Below are 19,554 nucleotides of genomic sequence, written 5' to 3'. Positions count from 1 at the left end.
TCAGAGGTTATCGGGGTGGTGCCCCTTTCTCCTTCCTATCCCAGGTGCACAGAGACCATTTATAGCCACTCGGGCTGAGCTCAACGAACTCAGCAGAGAATATAATTGAACTTGAAATCTTGTATTCTCTATGAATCAGTTACACACTGCCTTTACCACCCGAGCTATCAGAGATAATGTACTGTAAATAACAGAAAATTCAATACACAAAGCTTAAGGGAACAATGCAGGAATCAGTGCAGTCGATAAGCGCTTTATATAAATAGATGCTTTGCTGATTATACAACCATATTAACAAGAGCAATGTATAAATATAACCAAGTAACATTTTCAATTTTAAGTATACAGTATAATAGTTTTAATTTTAATTTTATCTGTCTGTTTTCTCCCCTCCCCTGCCTTCCTCTTCTCTCCTCTCCTGAAGGCATGGATTCCTTCCTGGAACATAGTACCACTGACATTGGACACCCTCTGGTGGCTATTTTGACTATTGGAACCATCACAGCTCAGCCCAAACCCATCCACATACTTGTACATGTACTTCCAGCAGAGGTCACACTGGTTGACTCCTCCCACCTTAGGTTGGCTGGCTGTTCACCTGTGGGAGGCATCGCGGCTGAGCATACTCTTTATCACACCCAGCCACTCGATCACACTCAGCCACTCGATCACGCCATCGCTGTCCAGGCTGATTTTTTGACACGTGTGAAGTGAAAGCAGGTAAGTTTGTCAGCGACAGCCGCACTCTCGTACGATCATGTTCTCGTGGTGACGCAACACCACCTCACCCTTTTCAATGTACAGCATGCTCATTGGACTCATTTTGATGGGAACACAGCAAGGCGAAGGCACCAGTGTGGGATGGTGGAATTTGAGCAAACTCTGAAAATATAAAAACACAGTTGGTGCAAAATCTTTAAAAGTCAGGTTATATTAAGTGTTACTTGAGGTTCATCTTACATATCGCACTTTACTTCTCCATCTTCACCCTGTATCCCTGCTCTCCTGAAGGTGCTGACTCAATAAACGGTACAGCTCTAGGAATAACAGCAGGCTTTTTATATGTATGAACCAGAGCAGTACATGTTGGAAGGCTATTTGACTATGGGGACCATCACAACTCAGCCTAATCCTATCTGCACACATGCACTTCCAGCAGAGATCACCCTGGATAACTTCTCCCCACCCTTTCTCCAGCTCAAAAGCACACCCACAACTGACCACGTTCATTCACCCAATAAGTTGAGGTTCCTTAACTTTTTTTAAGAGTATCTAGTTATTAATACTGGAGAATTGAGTAATTTTTCATTTCAGCATCCTCATTCTCATCCTTGTTTCTGAATCCCTCCCTATCTCTGTAACCTCCTCCAGTCCTACAACCCTCCGAGATCTCTGCGCTCCTCCAATTCTGCCCTCTTGCGCATCCCAGATTTCCATCGTTTCACCATTGGCGGCCGTGCCTTCAGCTGCCTAGGCCCTAAACTCTGGAATTCCCTCCCTAAACCTCTCCACCTCACTCTCCTCCTTTAAGATGCTTCTTAAAACCTACCTCTGACTATGCTTTTGGTCACCTGTCCTAATATCTCCTTATATGGCTCAGCTTCAAATTTTATTTGATAACACTTCTGTGAAGCCCCTTGGGCCGTTTTACTACATTAAAGGATCTATATAAATGCAAGTTGTTGTTGAAGTCTCCCTGAAAGATTGAATTAGGATAATGCTGCCAGCTCATATTAATGGTCAAGTAAAGTAGTCAATCTAATTTAACTGCAAAAGAGAAAGACACACCAGCATGCACAGTTGTAACATGTCCCTGTACTGCAACAACACCACTTCACCACTTGGGACAAGTGGGCAGCTGCAGTTAACAGTTGACCATGGAGTTGGAGGAAAGCAGAACTCTCCATGTGCATTGTCCTTAGAACTGCATCATGTACTGCCCGAGAGGGTGGTGGAAGCAGATTCAGTCGTAAGTTTCAAAAGGGAATTAGATAAATGAAGAGGGGGGGGGGAATGCAGGGCAATGGAGAAAGTGCAGGGGAGTGGGACTAATTGGATAGCTTTGTCAAAGAGCTGGCACAGGCATGATGGGCCGAATGGCCTCCTTCTGTCTTGTATGATTCTATGATTCTAATAAATTACAGCACAGAAACAGGCCATTTGACTTAACCCTACTATCAACATAACCTTCTATTCCTTTCTCCCTCGTGTTTATCTAACTTCCCCTTAAATGCATCTATGCATTTGCCTCAACTACTCCACATGGTAGCAAGTTCCACATTCTAACCACTCTCTGGGTAAAGAAATTTCTCCTGAATTTCTTATATTTATGCCCCAGGATTTCCTCACAAGTGAAAACACCTTCTCTAGGTCGACTCTATCAAATCCCTTCACAATTTAGGTCATCCCTCAGCCTTCTCTTTTCTAGAGAAAAGTGTCCCAGCCTGTTCAGTCTTTCCTGACAGGTATAACTTCTCAGTTCTGGTGTCATCCTTGTTAATCTTCTTTGCACTTTCTCCACTGCCTCTATATCCTTTCTGTAATATGGAGACCAGAACTGAGCACGGTACTCTTAAGTATGGTCTCCCCCAGTTTGAAGGTCGACTGCGGTTGATGGTTACGGTAAACTCTTTTTTCAATCACTAAAAGCAGCATTAAAAGGCAAGAGATGGGTGTTTAATGTGGGGTGACATTGGGACCCTACCTGCATGTAAGCATGGTTGGTGGGTTTGGCATCCTCCCCAGATGGAGACGGGCACTCTCCCTCACAGCGGAAGGCGTTGTATCTCTTAGGGAAGATGACCCAGGCACCCCAGCCGATCTTACCAAATTTGATCTCAAAGTTGATCCTCCGGCATCGGTTCGAGTTGTTGCTCTTACTCTGGTGGCGGGCGTGCCGGTATTCCAGGGCTCCGCTGCGCTCAGCCCTGCCTCTGGTGCGGGCTTTCTTTGGCCGCCGTGCCACCTTCCTGCTGTGCTTTGGCCGGCGGCCCTTTTTCTTTCGGGGCTTCCGCACTCGTTTGGAGCTTTTGGCGTCTTTCAGGAGCGAGGAGGTGTCCAAGCAACTCTGCTCGGGTCTCCTGGAGAACACCAGTAGCAGCGCCTTCTCCCTGGTCTCGGGCTTCCCCTGGGGGGCACTGGCGACACCGGGGTGGGACCTCTTCCTCCTGCAGGCTCGGGTCACCGGCTGCTGGAGCCTGGCATTCCTGCCCTTCTCACTGGACTGACTGCGGTCGATCCAGTTCCTCAGGATGTCGGTGACGTTGTAAACGGCGCAGTCTGTGGCGTCCTCCAGCACAGAATCAGGGGGGAAAGAGCCCAGGAAGAGCTGCTCCTGGCAGGTAGCGTGTCCACACGGGTATTCTGATTGGTGATGGATCTCCAGCAGGAAGCAGGACTCTGCGAAGGCGGGCAAACTGATCCTCAATTCGGCAAATTGAAGCGTCTCGTTGGGGACTAGTGTGGACATGTCAAAGGTGACAACCCACCGGCTCCCATTGTGACGGAAACCTAGGAACATAACAGCAACAGCAGAGATTAAACCATTGAATATGCAAGCACTTTCGATAGTTTAGTCACTAAACGCCCTGCCGAGTGTGATACAGAGTAAAAATATAGAAACATAGAAAATAGGAGCCATTCGGCCCTTCGAGCCTGCTCCACCATTCAATATGATCATGGCTGATCCTCTATCTCAATACCATATTCCTGCTCTCTCCCCATACCCCTTGATGCCTTTTGTGTCTAGAAATCTATCTAGCTCCTTCTTAAATATATTCAGTAATAAGCAGACCAGGGCACTCCCTAGACATCAATCCCTATACTCTGCTGCGTCCGCTGATCTCCTCCGAGGCAGTGGTAAGGTCTACATTTGACCTCGGTATCTATGGAGGAGCAGGTATCAGCCAGGATTCCCACTCCTGAATCGCTGCCCGGTGACTCCTGCTGGGAAGTGTGGATGTTGGGTGAGGATAGTGTTAGTTTGGACGTGATGCCTCTAATAGTTCAACAGCCTGCTAACACGCAGTCTAGGATGAAGAGCAGGTCAGGTGCCAGCACCTGTGGTGACTCAACGTAAGTCAGCATCTCCTGGAGAGGAAGGGAAGAGGGAGTGGGAGACGTTGAGAGTAGGTATAGCTGAGGCACAGTGTGGTACCAGCAGGGTGATCCCAAGGAATTATTAGCAACAACAATCGATGCTTCAAATTTCAGGAATAGACAAGATAATACTGTTCGAAAGTTAACAAAAATCTAAATGTGAAAATATCAAACAAGCCTCAAAAATAGCAAAGAAGTCCCAAAGACTGGATATTTCCTTCCCTTTTCTGTCAATTCTTTCCCCTTCTCTGCCGAAGGCATTGGCTCCTTGATGGGGTATGCATTCCATGGGGAATGTTGGCCAGGATACCAGGAGAATGTTGTTCTTCAAAATAGTGCCGTGGAGACAGGTTTAACGTCTCATCCAGAAGACGGCACCTCCGACAGTGCAGCACCTTTTAAGATGAGACGTTAAACTGGGGGCCAGTCTGCCTGCTCAGGTAGACACAAAAGATCCCATGGCACTACTCAAAAAAGAGGCAAGGGAGTTCTCCCAGAGTCCTGGCCAATATTTATACCTCAACCAACACCACTGAAACCAGATTATCTGGTCATTATCATCTTGTTTGCGGGACCTTGCTGTGTGCAAATTGGCTGCCGCATTTCCTACATTACAACAGTGACTACACTTCAAAAGTACTTTATTGGCTGTAAAGCGCTTTGGGACGTCCTGAGATGGTGAAAGGCACTATATAAATGTAAGTTCTTTCTTTTTTTCGAAGGCTGTGTAAGGGTGGAGGAGGACAAGGAAAAATAAAGCATCAGAATCCTACTTGTGCTGAACATCATTGGTGGCTTTGACCAGATTGGTCTCAGTGGACTGGATAGAAGCAAGACTTTTTTTTTATTCGTTCATGGGATGTGGGCGTCGCTGGCGAGGCCGGCATTTATTGCCCATCCCCAATTGCCCTTGAGAAGGTGGTGGTGAGCCACCTTCTTGAACAGCTGCAGTCCATGTGGTGAAGGTTCTCCCACAGTGCTGTTAGGAAGGGAGTTCCAGGATTTTGACCCAGCGACGATGAAGGAACGGCAATATATTTCCAAGTCAGGATGGTGTGTGACTTGGAGGGGAACGTGCAGGTGGTATTGTTCCCATGTGCCTGCTGCCCTTGTCCTTCTAGGTGGTAGAGGTCGCGGGTTTGGGGAGTGCTGTCGAAGAAGCCTTGGCGAGTTGCTGCAGTGCATCCTGTGGATGGTACACACTGCAGCCACAGTGCACTGGTGGTGAAGGGAGTGAATGTTTAGTGTGGTGGATGGGGTGCCAATCAAGTGGGCTGCTTTGTCCTGGATAGTGTCGAGCTTCTTGAGTGTTGTTGGAGCTGCACTCATCCAGGCAAGTGGAGAATATTCCATCACGCTCCTGACTTGTGCCTTGTAGATGGTGGAAAGGCTTTGGGGAGTCAGGAGGTGAGTCACTCGCCGCAGAATACCCAGCCTCTGACCTGCTCTTGTAGCCATAGTATTTATGTGGCTGGTTCAGTTAAGTTTCTGGTTAATGGTGACCCCCAGGATATAGATTGTGCTTTGAATGTCAAGGGGAGGTGGTTAGACTCTCTCTTGTTGGAGATGGTTATTGCCTTGCACTTGTCTAGCGCGAATATTACTTGCCACTTATCAGCCCAAGCCTGGATGTTGTTCAGGTCTTGCTGCATGCGGGCTAGGACTGCTTCATTATCTGAGGGGTTGTGAATGGAACGGAACACTGTGCAATCATCAGCGAACATCCCCATTCCTGATCTTATGATGGAGGGAAGGTCATTGATGAAGCAGCTGAAGATGGTTGGGCCTAGGACACTGCCTGAGGAACTCCTGCAGCAATGTCCTGGGGCTGAAATGATTGGCCTCCAACAACCACCACCATCTTCCTTTGTGCTAGGTATGACTCCAGCCACTGGACAGTTTTCCCCGATTCCCATTGACTTCAATTTTACTAGGGCTCCTTGGTGCCACACTCGGTCAAATGCTGCCTTGATGTCAAGGGCAGTCACTCTCACCTCAGCTCTGGAATTCAGCTCTTTTGTCCATGTTTGGACCAAGGCTGTAATGAGGTCTGGAGCCGAGTGGTCCTGGCGGAACCCAAACTGAGCATCGGTGAGCAGGTTATTGGTGAGTAAGTGCCGCTTGATAGCATTGTCGACGACACCTTCCATCACTTTGCTGATGATTGAGAGTAGGCTGATGGGGCGGTAAATGGCTGGATTGGATTTGTCCTGCTTTTTGTGGACACGACATACCTGGGCAATTTTCCACATTGTTGGGTAGATGCCTGTGTTGTAACTGTACTAGAACAGTTTGGCTAGAGGCGCGGCTAGTTCTGGAGCACAAGTCTTCAGCACGACAGCCGAGATGTTGTCGGGGCCCATAGACTTTGCTGTATCCAGTGCACTCAGCCGTTTCTTGATATCACGTGGAGTGAATCGAATTGGCTGAAGACTGGCTTCTGTGGTGTTGAGGATATCGGGAGGAGGCTGAGATGGATCATCTATTTGGCACTTCTGGCTGAAGATGGTTGCAAACGCTTCAGCCTTGTCTTTTGCACTCACATGCTGGACTCTGCCATTATTGAAGAGAGTCAAACAGGGATTGACGAGAGAGGTGGGCACAGAGTTGGGTGGCCTCAACATAGAATCTTGGAATGGTCACAGCACAGAAGGAGGCCAATCAAGCAATTTTTTCCCCTTCAAGTGTTTATCCAATTCCTTTTTGAAAGACACGATTACATTTATTTGCACCACCATTTCACGCAGAGCAGTCCAGATCACTAACAACCTTCTGCGCTAAAGGTTTTCCTCATGTTGCCTACATGCCCAGTTTAAAAAAGGGGCAGATTGGAGGTGTTGGGGGTAGAAATTAATCTTTAGCATCAGCGCATCGGCCGCTCGATATTCGTTCTATTGAAGGCAGTAGAGTTGAATATTGGGCGAGGCGTATAACCGGCGGCCGATGCAATCCCGCCCGTTTCGCGCTAACGACCAAGACGGATTTCTAGGCCGAGGTGTTAGTTGGGGAAGAATCACTGTATAAACTCGAAATTTCACCTTAATCGGCTGCAGCACGTCCAAATTTTAATTTGGGAGAGAAATACTGACAAAAATGTGTTGAGAAACGTGCAAATAAATTCAGTGAAAGTTGTTCCTGATCTTAGACAATGTAAAGCTAACAATTACTGGTCGGGTTGGGGCGGGGAGTCACACAAACCTTTATTGAGGAGAATGTGAGTGGGAAACCCATTCCCTGCAATGTTGAAACTGGTGCGATAGAGCTTGAAATTCCCCTTTCGATAAAAAAATGGGAATGCTTATCCTCTGACTAATTAAAACGTGGAAATGCACCATGTTAAAACTTGCGCTTTCTGACAATCTGATTCCATTCGACTTAATTGTTATAAAGAAAAAAAGACAATCTACTCTTTGTTAAGAGGATTTTTTCTTTCGGGTGGGACATATAAAAACAACTTTTAGCTAAGATCGCTTTGTGTATATATATACACATACATACAAACATGCACACTCAATACCAGAATATCAGTTAAGGAAAGGGATACTTTCAATGGAAGACCAGAAACGAAATTACAAACACAAAGATTAAACACTGAAACAAACTTGGGTCCCATTCTTCAAGAGAACACTTGCCTAAAACTTGAAAATTCAGTGTCTTGGGGCTGCACCATCTGTGGACTTACAGCTAGTGAACACAGAAAAACAATGAGAGCAGTCAGTTTTATCTCCATCGGGGAGCTTTCCCAACAAGCACAGGGCAGCAGTTGATTTCATTTTCACTGTTACTTCTTTGTGTTTAAAATTTCTCTTATCAATTATTGTCACTGTTTCCACAGATTAAGCCACTAAGTGAATCATGCAAAAATCAAAAACCTTACAGGGGTGAACATAAAAGTCAGGGTCAGAGAGATGCTGGAGCCTATTTTCTTCAATAACACCCAGGCATTTAAAGATATTGGGTGAATTGTATAAAATAAATGGTTGCACTTAATATAAGCAGTTATATAATTTCCCTTTTAATTATATTACCTAAGTTTGCCTCCTGTCGAGAGGGAGTGACCTCGGTACATTCTCTCTCTCCCCCCCCCTCCCTTTTCACTCTTACCACAGGCTCTGGTACGACAGTGGGGTCATAATTCCTTAATAAGAGTTTATTTTCCTGAAACCAGCTCCTTTACCAAAGACACAACCATATCCTCCCTCGGTCAAATAGCCCGCCAACATTCATGCGAGAGGAATGGCCACACGAAGGAAGGGAAAGGGGAAATGGGAGGTACCCGAGTGCTGAGACAATCCTTCAGGAGAAAAGAATAGAAAATTGGAAAAATAATTGCAGTCTACAAAACACCATTCATGAGATATGATGGGTAACGCTCGCTCTAACAAGCCATCCCCATCCAAAAAAAAAGTTAACCTGTCTTTTATATTTACAGATGTTAGACCAGCTGTGGAGCATTTTCTATTTTTAAAAACTCAGATCTTAAGCATTTTGCAGTATTATTGTTAATATAAACCCAGTGACTACACTCCAAAAAGACTTTATCGGCTCTAAAGCGCTTTGGGGCGTCCTGAGGTTGTGAAAGGCGCTATGTAGAAGGGAGTCTTTTCTAGTACATCATGCACCTATAAACTGAAAATAAAAGTGTCTTTTAAAGAATTTAATGCGGAGCATCACAGGAGCGTTATCAAACAAAATCGAAAAATAAGATTTGGAATTAGAAACTAATCTCATTGAATCATGTGTCAAAAGAGCGCTCGGCAGAATGTGGATTGGAGTTGACAGTCCCTGAGATAACTTGTCTACAATACACTCTGTGAGCAGCCAGATTGAGCAAGTATTACATTCCAAACCCCTGGCACGCCTTGATCCTATGGCCAATCCCTGTTCAAAGGCATCAAACCCTGAATGTGGATTGAGAAAGATTGGCTCTGTCTGGGAGAGAGATTTGGGAGAACCAGCGGCCAGATCAAAAACACAATTGCAAACCGAAACCAACACACACACACACACACACCAAACTCTAGAGCAGGTATACTTTACTTTTCGCAATCAGGCTCCGCACCGTGTCCGCCTCTGGTACCATGGGCCGTTCGTGGGATGAGAGGCCAGTGTAATTTCCCGAGTTGTAACTGCGGTACAATTTGATCATGTGGGAGGGGAGGTTCAGGCTGATGTTTCGAGCCTCCAGGCGCTGGATAAAAGCTGCTACCTCCCTCAGGGTCGGCGGGGGGCCCGGTTTGGTTTCCAACACACGCCAAGTCCAGTTGCCCGCCGGGTTCCCCTGGACCATTGAGATGAAGCCGAGGACCATCAGCAACGCTGCGGTTGGGAACTGCATGTCGACTGAAATAAGTGACAGCTCGCTGTGTGCACACCCCTTATATACAACCCACCCAATGCATATTAACGCCAACAATGTCCCAGACAGATCGAAAGTCATTATTTTGCTAATGTAGCCCATTCATGACCAATATTGCAGGTAGTAATTAGTTTTGCAGGACAACAGAAATTGTATTGTAATCTCCAATTTTTTTTACACCAATGTTACATTTGGTTTTCCAATTGTCAAATTATTCAGTGTTACTCAGCAGTTTCGATGTTTTATTTAATGGGAGCTTCAGATGTGTAGAAGTGATAGACTCGACGTGAAGCTGCTGCACAGGACTCTTGCATATAAACCAAACAGAAAATTGTATGGAGTTACCGCGCAATTTACAACCATTCGGAATAAACCCAACTTGAGGTGAGATGAAAGGCCATTGCGTGAGCTGCTCCTCTTGCATTACTGTGGGCTATCACTTTAAACTCTGATCAACCCTATCGTAAATCCGCCGCAATCGTTATGCATTGATTGTTGGTTTGTGATCAAGGGAAATTTAATACCCCTGGCTGGACATTGAAACATATATTTTTAAATGAATAATGACTTGTTTACATTAGCGATGTAGTCTACTCCTGAGAATTCATTTTTACACTACAAAATGGAATTATCCAACAGTTTAAGGAACACCTTGGGAAAGTTTTTCTAGATTATATAAATGTAAATCAGTGATAAAAGAAACAATTGAGTGACCAGATCATTTGAATTAAGCAACTTTGATCGAAAGGCGGACTGTATAAAGGAACTGATAACAGTGCACATGCAACTGGACAACCCATTTGATACAGATTTGTATTATCAATTAAATTCATACAATTTTATTAACCCACAAAGTTCAGACAGATATCCCCCCCCCAAGTCTTTGTCCTGAATTAAACAGTCTTTGTATGCTACTATTCTCTGTATTCGATGAATAGAAACAAGAAACTCTTGGAAATCCATGCAACAATTAACATGTGATTGAAATATATTGACAAGGCTTAGTATTTTGCTTTAATGTATTTAAAAAATTTAAATATAACTTACAAATATTTTCAGTCTATTGCAGAAATCAAGGAAGAAAATAAAATTAATTTCCATAGTTTCTCTAAATTAGCATAATCTATCGCTCTTAATTAAAAGTCTCCTAATTTCATTGAGTCTACAGCACAGAAACAGGCCATTCAGCCCAACTGGTCTATGCCAGCATTTATGCTCCACACCAGCTTCCTCCCACCCTACTTCATCTAACCCTATCACCATATCCTTAATTCAAATGATCTGATGATTGCAGGGCTATGGTGAAAGCGTAGGGGAGTTGGACTAATTGGATAGCTCTTTCAAAGTGCTGGCACAGGCATGATGGGCTGAATGGCCTCCTTTTATGCTGTATGATTCTATGATTCCAATTTTTAGCACTAAATTCCCACTTTGCTAGCTTAAAATTTTAAATGTAAATTTTTAAACTTTAAAATTCACATCCTTCTTTTGAAACCCCTCTACAGCCTCGTCCCTTCCTATCTCTGTAATCTCCTCCAGCCCTACAACCCTCAGTAATCTCTGCGCTCCTCCAATTTTGGCCTCTTGCGCATCCCTGATTTTAATCGCTCCACCATTGGCGGCCGTACCCTCAGCTGCCTAGGCCCTAAGCTCTGGAATTCCCTCCCTAAACCCCTTCGTATTTCTACCTTTCTCTCCTCCTTTAAGTCGCTCCTTAAAATCTATCTCTTTGACCAAGCTTTTGGTCACCTGTCCTAATATCTCTTTATGTGGCTTGGCATAAACTATTGTCTGACTACGTTCCTTTGAAGTACCTTGGGACATTTTTACTCCGTTAAAGGAGCTATATAAATGCAAGTTGTTGTTGTTATTTCTGATGCCTAATACAAATATTGGATAATTCAAAGTTGTTAGCACAAAAATGAATGCTCAGGAACAGACTGTAATCACAGGAGGGGTCACGGCTGAACCATTGTATTCTGTTACAATCATTAGAACTGAACACTTGAGAGTAGAGGCAAAGTACAATAGAGCATCAGTACTGTTTTATATATACCGTGCTATGGGTGAGGGAAGACAGTTCATTTAATTATACATCACAATGTTTATTCATAGGCCTTATGGCATACATTAAAGAAAGAAAGACTTGCATTTAAGGGATGAGGGACTTCAGTTATGCAGAGAGACTAGAGAAGCTGGGATTGTTCTCCTTAGAGCAGAGCAGGTTAGGGGTAGATTTAATAGAGGTGTTCAAAAGAATGAGGGGTTTTGATAGACCAGATAGGGGGAAACCGTTTCCACTGGCAAGAAGGTCGGTAACCCGTAGATACAGGTTTAAGATAATTGGCAAAAGAACCAGGGGGAAGATGAGGAGATATCTTTTTACACAACCAGAATCATGATCTGGAAAGCACTGCCTGAAAGAGTGGTGGAAGCAGATTCAATAGTAATTTTCAAAAGGGAATTGGATAAATACTTAAAAAGGAAAAATTTTCAGGGCTGTGGCGAAAGAGCAGGGGGAAGTGGGACTAATCGGATAGCTCTTTGAAAAAGATAGCACAGGCTCAATGGGCCAAATGGCCTCTTTCTGTGTTGTGTGATTCTATTCTACATAGTGCCTTTCACGACCTCAGGACATACCAAAGCGCTTCACAGCCAAGCGTTGTTAGTATTTAAAATAATATGATATCTACACCAGATTGGAACTTAGATACAGAAGTATGTGAACAGATCAGTGTTTGTGATAACTGAAAATGCACTTCACATAACTGTCTGTCCATGAAGTGAAAGGACATTTATGACTTAAAATGTATTCTCAACATTATGTAAAAGAAAGACTTGCATTTATATAGCGCCTTTCATGAACTCAGGATGTCCCAAAGTGCCTTACAGCCAATGAAGTACTTTTGAAGTGTAGTCATTGTTGGAATGTACAGAACATAAACTAAGCATGAACTCACACTGTAACTGTAGTGTCAGTGTGAACTCGTTTCACTTTGGGGTTGTATTCTCTAGAGTTTAAAAGGTTAAGGGGTGATCTGATCGAAGTTTATAAGATATTAAGGGGAACGGATAGGGTGGATAGAGAGAAACTATTTCCGCTGGTTGGGGATTCTAGGAGTAGGGGGCACAGTCTAAAAATTAGAGCCAGACCTTTCAGGAGCGAGATTAGAAAACATTTCTACACACAAAGGGTGGTAGAAGTTTCGAACTCTCTTCCGCAAACGGCAATTGATACTAGCTCAATTGCTAAATTTAAATGTGAGACAGATAGCTTTTTGGCAACCAAAGGTATTAAGGGATATGGGCCAAAGGCGGGTATTTGGAGTTAGATCACAGATCAGCCATGATCTTATCAAATGGCGGAGCAGGCATGAGGGGCTGAATGGCCTACTCCTGTACAATTTGCACACAGCAAGCTCCCACAAACAGCAATGTGATGATGACCAGATAATCTGTTTTAGAGATGATGATTGAGGGATAAATATTGGCCAGGACATTAGTCAACTATCTCTTTTATTTTCTTATGCACCCTTAACTCCAGTTTTGGTTTAACATTCCCAGGTACCAACCTGTGTGTCCAATGCAGGATAGGACAGTAGGGAGTCATGTTTGATACTGGCAATGTCAAAAGTGATTAGAACGAACTGACAAACTCACATCCCAGAAACCGGCTGTAAATCCTGGATTGGATATCACCTGTACTCATTTCATTGGATATCACCTGTACTCATTTCATTGGATATCACCTGTACTCATTTCATTGGATATCACCTGTACTCATTTCATTGGATATCACCTGTACTCATTTCATTGGATACCACCTGTACTCATTTCATTGGATATCACCTGTACTCATTTCATTGGATACCACCTGTACTCATTTCATTGGATATCACCTGTACTCATTTCATTGGATACCACCTGTACTCATTTCATTGGATATCACCTGTACTCATTTCATTGGATACCACCTGTACTCATTTCATTGGATATCACTTGGACCCATTTCATTGGATATCACTTGGACCCATTTCATTGGATATCACTTGGACCCATTTCATTGGATATCACTTGGACCCATTTCATTGGATATCACTTGGACCCATTTCATTGGATATCACTTGGACCCATTTCATTGGATATCACTTGGACCCATTTCATTGGATATCACTTGGACTCATTTCATTGTTAAACAATAGCTGTGAATGCACTGTGTGATTGGTAAGTGAGTTGAGATTTGGCAGAGTAGCAAGTATCTTAATTTATTATTGTAGAATTAGAAATGTTTTATTTTAAATGCACCAACCAGGTTTACCTTAACAGGTTGATAACTCTTTCATCAAGAGAATTCCCCACCCTGTTTCTAACCTTGTTGTAATTTTTCCTACCGCTTCACTCCCAACCCTCTTCAATATTTCTATTCCTGTCTGAGATATGGTTTCACAGTCACAGGGCATTCTCTGGTTCCTCATCAAAGTGTCCATTATTCATGTGTAAGTCTTGACAATGGGAATTAGCTGGCTATTCAATCACAGGGGGAATCACAACCGAACTCCACCCTGCCCTCACTGAGTGTCCCACCAACACCATGCGATTGCCATCAGCAGGACTCCTTAAATATAAAAGTGGCTTTAAATGGGTGGTTTCAGAGTTACCAAGTATGCCTGAACCCATCAGCTTGTTCCACAGAATGACTTTCTCCCCCTGCTGATCTCTGCCAACATTTGGCAACCTGCTGAAGAAATCTATAGTCAAAACAAATGTGAACAGTTTGCGCACACACAGTAATGTACTTCTCTCTTAGTTTTTCGTTGGCTGCAGATCCCGTGAGCTGACTCCTGCACAAATCCCAAACGAGTGTTGAATAGGGTATGAGCTATTGTTGGCAGGATGAGAGTAGTTGGGAGATCAGAACTGCTCTCTCTGGGGCTCAGGAGAGTAGCCTTGTACCTGTTTACTGATCAATGCTGTACCAGCCTTTGCTCAGTGGGTAACACTCTTACCTCTGAGTCAGAAGGTTCGAGGCCCACTCCAGAAACTTGTGCACATAATCTAAGTTGATACGTGAGTATAGAACCGAGGGAGTGCTGTGTTGTTGGAGGTGCCGTTGTTCAGATGAGATGTTAAACCAAGGCCGCATCTTAGGTGGATATAAAAGATCCCATTGCACTATTCAAAGAAGAACAGGAGAGATCGGTGATGGGTTGACTTGGAGATTGGTGATGTGGTGGATTTGGAGACCTTTGATGCTCCTAAACCTTTCCACCTCTCTCTCTCCTTTAAGACGGTCCTTAAAGCCTACCTCTTTGACCAAGCTTTTGGTCGAAGGAACAGGAGTAGGCCATTTAGCTCCTCGAGCCTATTCAATGAGATCATGGCTGATCTATGACCTAACTCCATTTACCCACCTTAGCCCCATATCCCTTAATACTTTGGTTAACAAAAATCTATCAATCTCAGATTTAAAATTAACAATTGAGCTAGCATCAACTGCTGTTTGCGGAAGAGAGTTCAAAACTTCTACCACCCTTTACGTGTAAGAGTGTTTCCTAACTTTACTTCTGAAAGTCCTGGTTCTAATTTTTAGGCTATGTCCCCTAGTCCTAGACTCCCCAACCAGTGGAAATAGTTTCTCTCTATCTACCCTATCCCCTTAATGTCTTAAAAATTTCAATCAAATCACCCCTTAATCTTCTAAATTCCAGGGAATACAACTCTCGTTTGTGTAATCTCTCCTTGTAATTTAACCCTTGGAATCCAGGTATCATTCCAGTAAATCTATGCTGCACTTCCTTCAAGGCCAATATATCCTTCCTAAGGTGCAGTGCCCAGAACTGAACACAGTACTCCAGGTGTGGTCTAACCAGGGCTTTGTGTAGCTGTAGCATAACTTCTACTGGTGATGAGGTGGATTTGGAGTCCGGTGATAGGGTGGATTTGGGGACTGGTGATGATGGTGTGGCTCATTGCAAGGTTGCTGTAAGGTCAGGGGCCTGTAAAGTTTCCCATTCGGGCTGCAGACCCTGATGTTGGGGGCAGGGATGGGGAATGATGTACACAGGGGTGTAACACTAAAGATTCAGGCCCCTGCCAGAACAAAATAGTTGCCATGGCAGCAAACACTGTTGGGGAAAGGGTGTTACCCTGGGAGACATGCACGCCACCTCAGGTATAATCACAATACTGCCCCTAGAAGCCATCAATATGGGGTATTAAGTTTTCAAAAAGTACAGTAGACTCACCATCCCTCCACCCCCTACCCCCGCCCCGGAAAATACAACACAAATAAAGACAATCCACATTTGTGTTTGAAAGTTAGGATGCTCCATGACTAGTGGGTCCATTATAAATGAGGTATTATTGACATCATAGGGCCTTTAAGAATAGGCTGTTAACACAGTCTGTGGCTTTGTTATGGGTCTGTAGGGGGTTGATTGATGTCTGCACCACAAAAAAAAGGAATGTGCAGCTACGTTGTTTGATTGATTCTAGGAACAAATAAGTCAAGTGGCCCGACCAAGGAGACTTAGATGTTAAAAGTCAGATTTTACAAACTACTGCATATTCATAACCTCGAAACTACTGAGTTCAAAGCAGTGGGCTAAATTGGTGCCTTAAAGTTAACTGACAAGTTGTGTCATGTTTAATGCTGAGATCTGGTGCTGGAATCCAGGCTCAATTGACTTAAAACAGCCTCTACTGTGAAGCTGCAGTATCCTGATCCCTTTACCTTAGTGCGTTGCCCCTGAAGGCAGCCCACCTTTGCCAGCGGTGGAGTGGACATCACCTCACAAAATGTTTTTCCTTGACTCTTTTAGCGAGGCAGCGCTGGTATCAATATAACCGCCCAGCACGTGTCTGTATAGGCCAGCGATGTGGTTTGCTGCTTTATGTCCTTGAGAGTTACTCCCTGCCCTGACTGCATTGACTCAGTGGTTCAGTTGGTCGCACTCTCACCTTTGTGTCAGAAGGTCGTGGGTTCAGATCCCACTCCAGAGACTTGAGCACACAATCTAGGTTGACACTCCAGTACAGTGCCGTCTTTTGGATGAGATGTTAAACCGAGGTCCCGTTTGCCCTCTCAGGTGAACGGAAAAGATCCCACTGTACTATTCGAAGAAGAGTAGGGGAGTTGTCCTGGCCAAGACCGGCCTTGACCCACCCATCCTCACTAACTACCATCCAATCTCTAACTTCCCTTTCCTCTCTGAGGTCCTTCATTGCATTATTACCTCCCAACTCTGCGCATCTCTTCCAGAACTACTTGCTTCAATCCCCTCAGATTGTCTCCTGCCCTTCTCACAGCGCCGAGTCTGGCAAATGTCATGAACGACCGCCCCTGTGACCGAGATGTATTATTCTTCTTTGACTTCCCCCCGGTGTTTAATTTGGTCATCCTACTGCACTGAATGGTAGAATCAGAGAATCATACAACAACTTGCATTTTTATAGCGCCTTTAAAATAGTAAAATGTCCCAAGGCGCTTCACAGGAGCGTGATCTGGCAAACATTGACACCGAGCCAAAGAAGGAGAAATGAGGACAGGCGATCAAACGTTTGGTCAAAGAGGTAGGTTTTAGGGAGGAGAGCGTGGTAGAGAGGTGGAGAGGTTTAAGGAGGACGTTTAGGGCCTAGACAGCTGAAGGCACAGCCTCCGATAGTGGGGCAAAGGAAGTCCAGGATACACAAGAGGCCAGAATTGGAGGAAGGCAGAGTTCTCGGAGGGTTGGAGGAGGTAACAGAGCTAGGGAGGAGCGAGGCCATGGAGTGATTTGAACGTGAGGATGAGAACTTTAAATTTGGGGTGTAAACTATACACATCAGATCCCCACAGGACAGTCCTAATAACCTGAATACATGGCATGGTATGAGAGTTCACTGGTGAGGCTGTACAAGGCCATACAAGGTGCCATCTGCCAGTTGCATTCCTATGTATAAAGGGCAGGAAGCAGCACCATCATACAGCCAGAGCCCCTGCATTTCATTCTATGGGATTACACAGCGAAATCCCACAGCACCACAGAGACCGGCCTTCAATGGAAATGTTAAAGAAAGAAGGAACTTGAATTTGTACAGCGTCTTTCATGTCTCCAGGTCGTCCCAAGGCACTTCACAGTCAATTAATTACTTTTGAAAAGTAGTCGGCATTTTTTAGGCAAATGCAGCCGCCAATTTATGCACAGCAAGGGCCCACAAACAGCAGTGAGAGAAATGACCAGTTTATCTGTTTTTGGTGATGCTAATTGAAGGATAAATTTTGGCCAGTGAACCGGGAGAAGTCTTTGAATAACGCCATGGAATCTTTTACATCCACCTGAAGGGGCAGGCAGGGCCTCGGTTTAAGAAAGAAATGGAGAAGATTGACCAAAGAAAGAAAGAACTTGCATTTATATAGCGCCTTTCACAACCTCAGGATGTCCCAAAGCCAATGAATTACTTTTGTGGTCACAGTTGTAATGTGGGAAACACGGCAGCCAATCTGTTCACAGCAAGGTCCCACAAAAAACATTGAGACCATGGCTTACCTCCCGACTCCCCAAAGCCTTTCCACCATCTACAAGGCACAAGTCAGGAGTGTGATGGAATACTCTCCAATTACCTGGATGAGTGCAGCTCCAACAACACTCAAGAAGCTCGACACCATCCAGGACAAAGCAGCCCACTTGATTGGCACCCCATCCACCACCCTAAACATTCACTCCCTTCACCACCGGCACACTGTGGCTGCAGTGTGTACCATCCACAGGATGCACTGCAGCAACTCGCCAGGCTTCTTCGGCAGCACCTCCCAAACCCGCGACCTCTACCACCTAGAAGGACAAGGGCAGCAGGCACATGGGAACAACACCACCTGCACGTTCCCCTCCAAGTCACACACCATCCCGACTTGGAAATATATCGCAGTTTCTTCATGGTCACTGGGTCAAAATCCTGGAACTCGCTTCCTAACAGCACTGTGGGAGAACCTTCACCACATGGACTGCAGCAGTTCAAGAAGGTGGCTCACCACCACCTTCTCAAGGGCAATTAGGGATGGGCAATAAATGCCGGCCTCGCCAGCGACGCCCACATCCCATGAAAGCATGAAAAAAAATGACCAGAAAATCTGTTCTTTTGGTGATGGTGCTTGAGGCACAAATATTGGCCAGGACACCAGGGAGAACTCCTCAGCTCTCCTCTGAAATAGTGCCATGGGATCATTTCCGTCCACCTTAGCGTCTCATCGGAAAGACGGCATGTCCGACAGTGCAGCACTCCCTCAGTACTGCACTGGAGTAGCAGCTTGAGTTATGTACTAAAATGGGATTTGAACCTACGACCTTCTGAGGGGAGGGGGCCGCGACAGGAACAATTTTAAAAGGGAAGTGTAAAAGCTCCTCAACAAATTCTGTCGAAGAAGAGACGTAATACTTAATTATCACGGGTAACACAAGCATGTTATCTAAAGAGCACCAACTGTACATTTCACAGCGGATCCCAGACACCGACACATCCACCCTTTAAGTACTGAAAGCCCTTTTGAGGTTTTGAATATTTTCAGTCATTAAAGAGCCGTAATATTTTTTTCTGTGTGGATTGCACTGCTGATAAATTGGAAAGTAGAGTTGGAAAGATGGGGATACATTTCTCAACAACCCACTCCTGGCAAAGAGAATCGCTCAATGGGAGAAAATTGGGAATGCTGATTGTCAAAAGAAACATTCACCCCCCCCGCTCTCTCCACAGAGGCTGAGCGGATCCGGAATTTTCCGCTTTTTGTTTCAGATTTCCAGCGCTACATTACAACAACAACTTGCACCTTTAACGTAGTAAAACCACCCAAACGTTTCCAGCAGTTTTTTCTTTGCTTTTTGTCAATAGATCTGATAATTTGGGGGTTGGACACCAGTTAAGAATAATGACCGTGAAAGCTGCTGTGTCTTGTTAAAAACCCATTGATTCACCAATGCCCTTCAGGGAAGGAAACCTGCCACTCCTACCCGGGCCGGCCTACACCTGGCTCCAGTCCCACACTACTCTTAATGCCCCCAGGGGTGGGGATTAAAAGCTGCCCTGTCAGTATTGCCCACACCCCAAGAACAAATAAATAAAAA

At 44.7% G+C, this 19,554-nt stretch overlaps 1 protein-coding gene across 1 annotated transcript; it reads right to left on the bottom strand.

Annotated features, from left to right (window-relative positions):
• Nucleotides 1–255: 255 nt before the first annotated feature.
• Nucleotides 256–9,436, bottom strand: LOC137303982 (nodal-like). The gene is made up of 3 exons (XM_067972375.1): nucleotides 9,139–9,436; nucleotides 2,705–3,510; nucleotides 256–882 (listed from the first exon to the last, which is right to left on the bottom strand). Exons 1-3 carry the CDS (start codon nucleotides 9,434–9,436, stop codon nucleotides 730–732), a joined length of 1,257 nt encoding a protein of 418 aa, XP_067828476.1. The 3' UTR covers nucleotides 256–729.
• Between the last annotated feature and the right edge of the window lie 10,118 nt (nucleotides 9,437–19,554).

The sequence above is a fragment of the Heptranchias perlo genome, chromosome 36, assembly GCF_035084215.1.
Source record: "Heptranchias perlo isolate sHepPer1 chromosome 36, sHepPer1.hap1, whole genome shotgun sequence".
Taxonomy (NCBI): domain Eukaryota; kingdom Metazoa; phylum Chordata; class Chondrichthyes; order Hexanchiformes; family Hexanchidae; genus Heptranchias; species Heptranchias perlo.
This window is presented reverse-complemented; position numbering and strand designations above follow the sequence as displayed.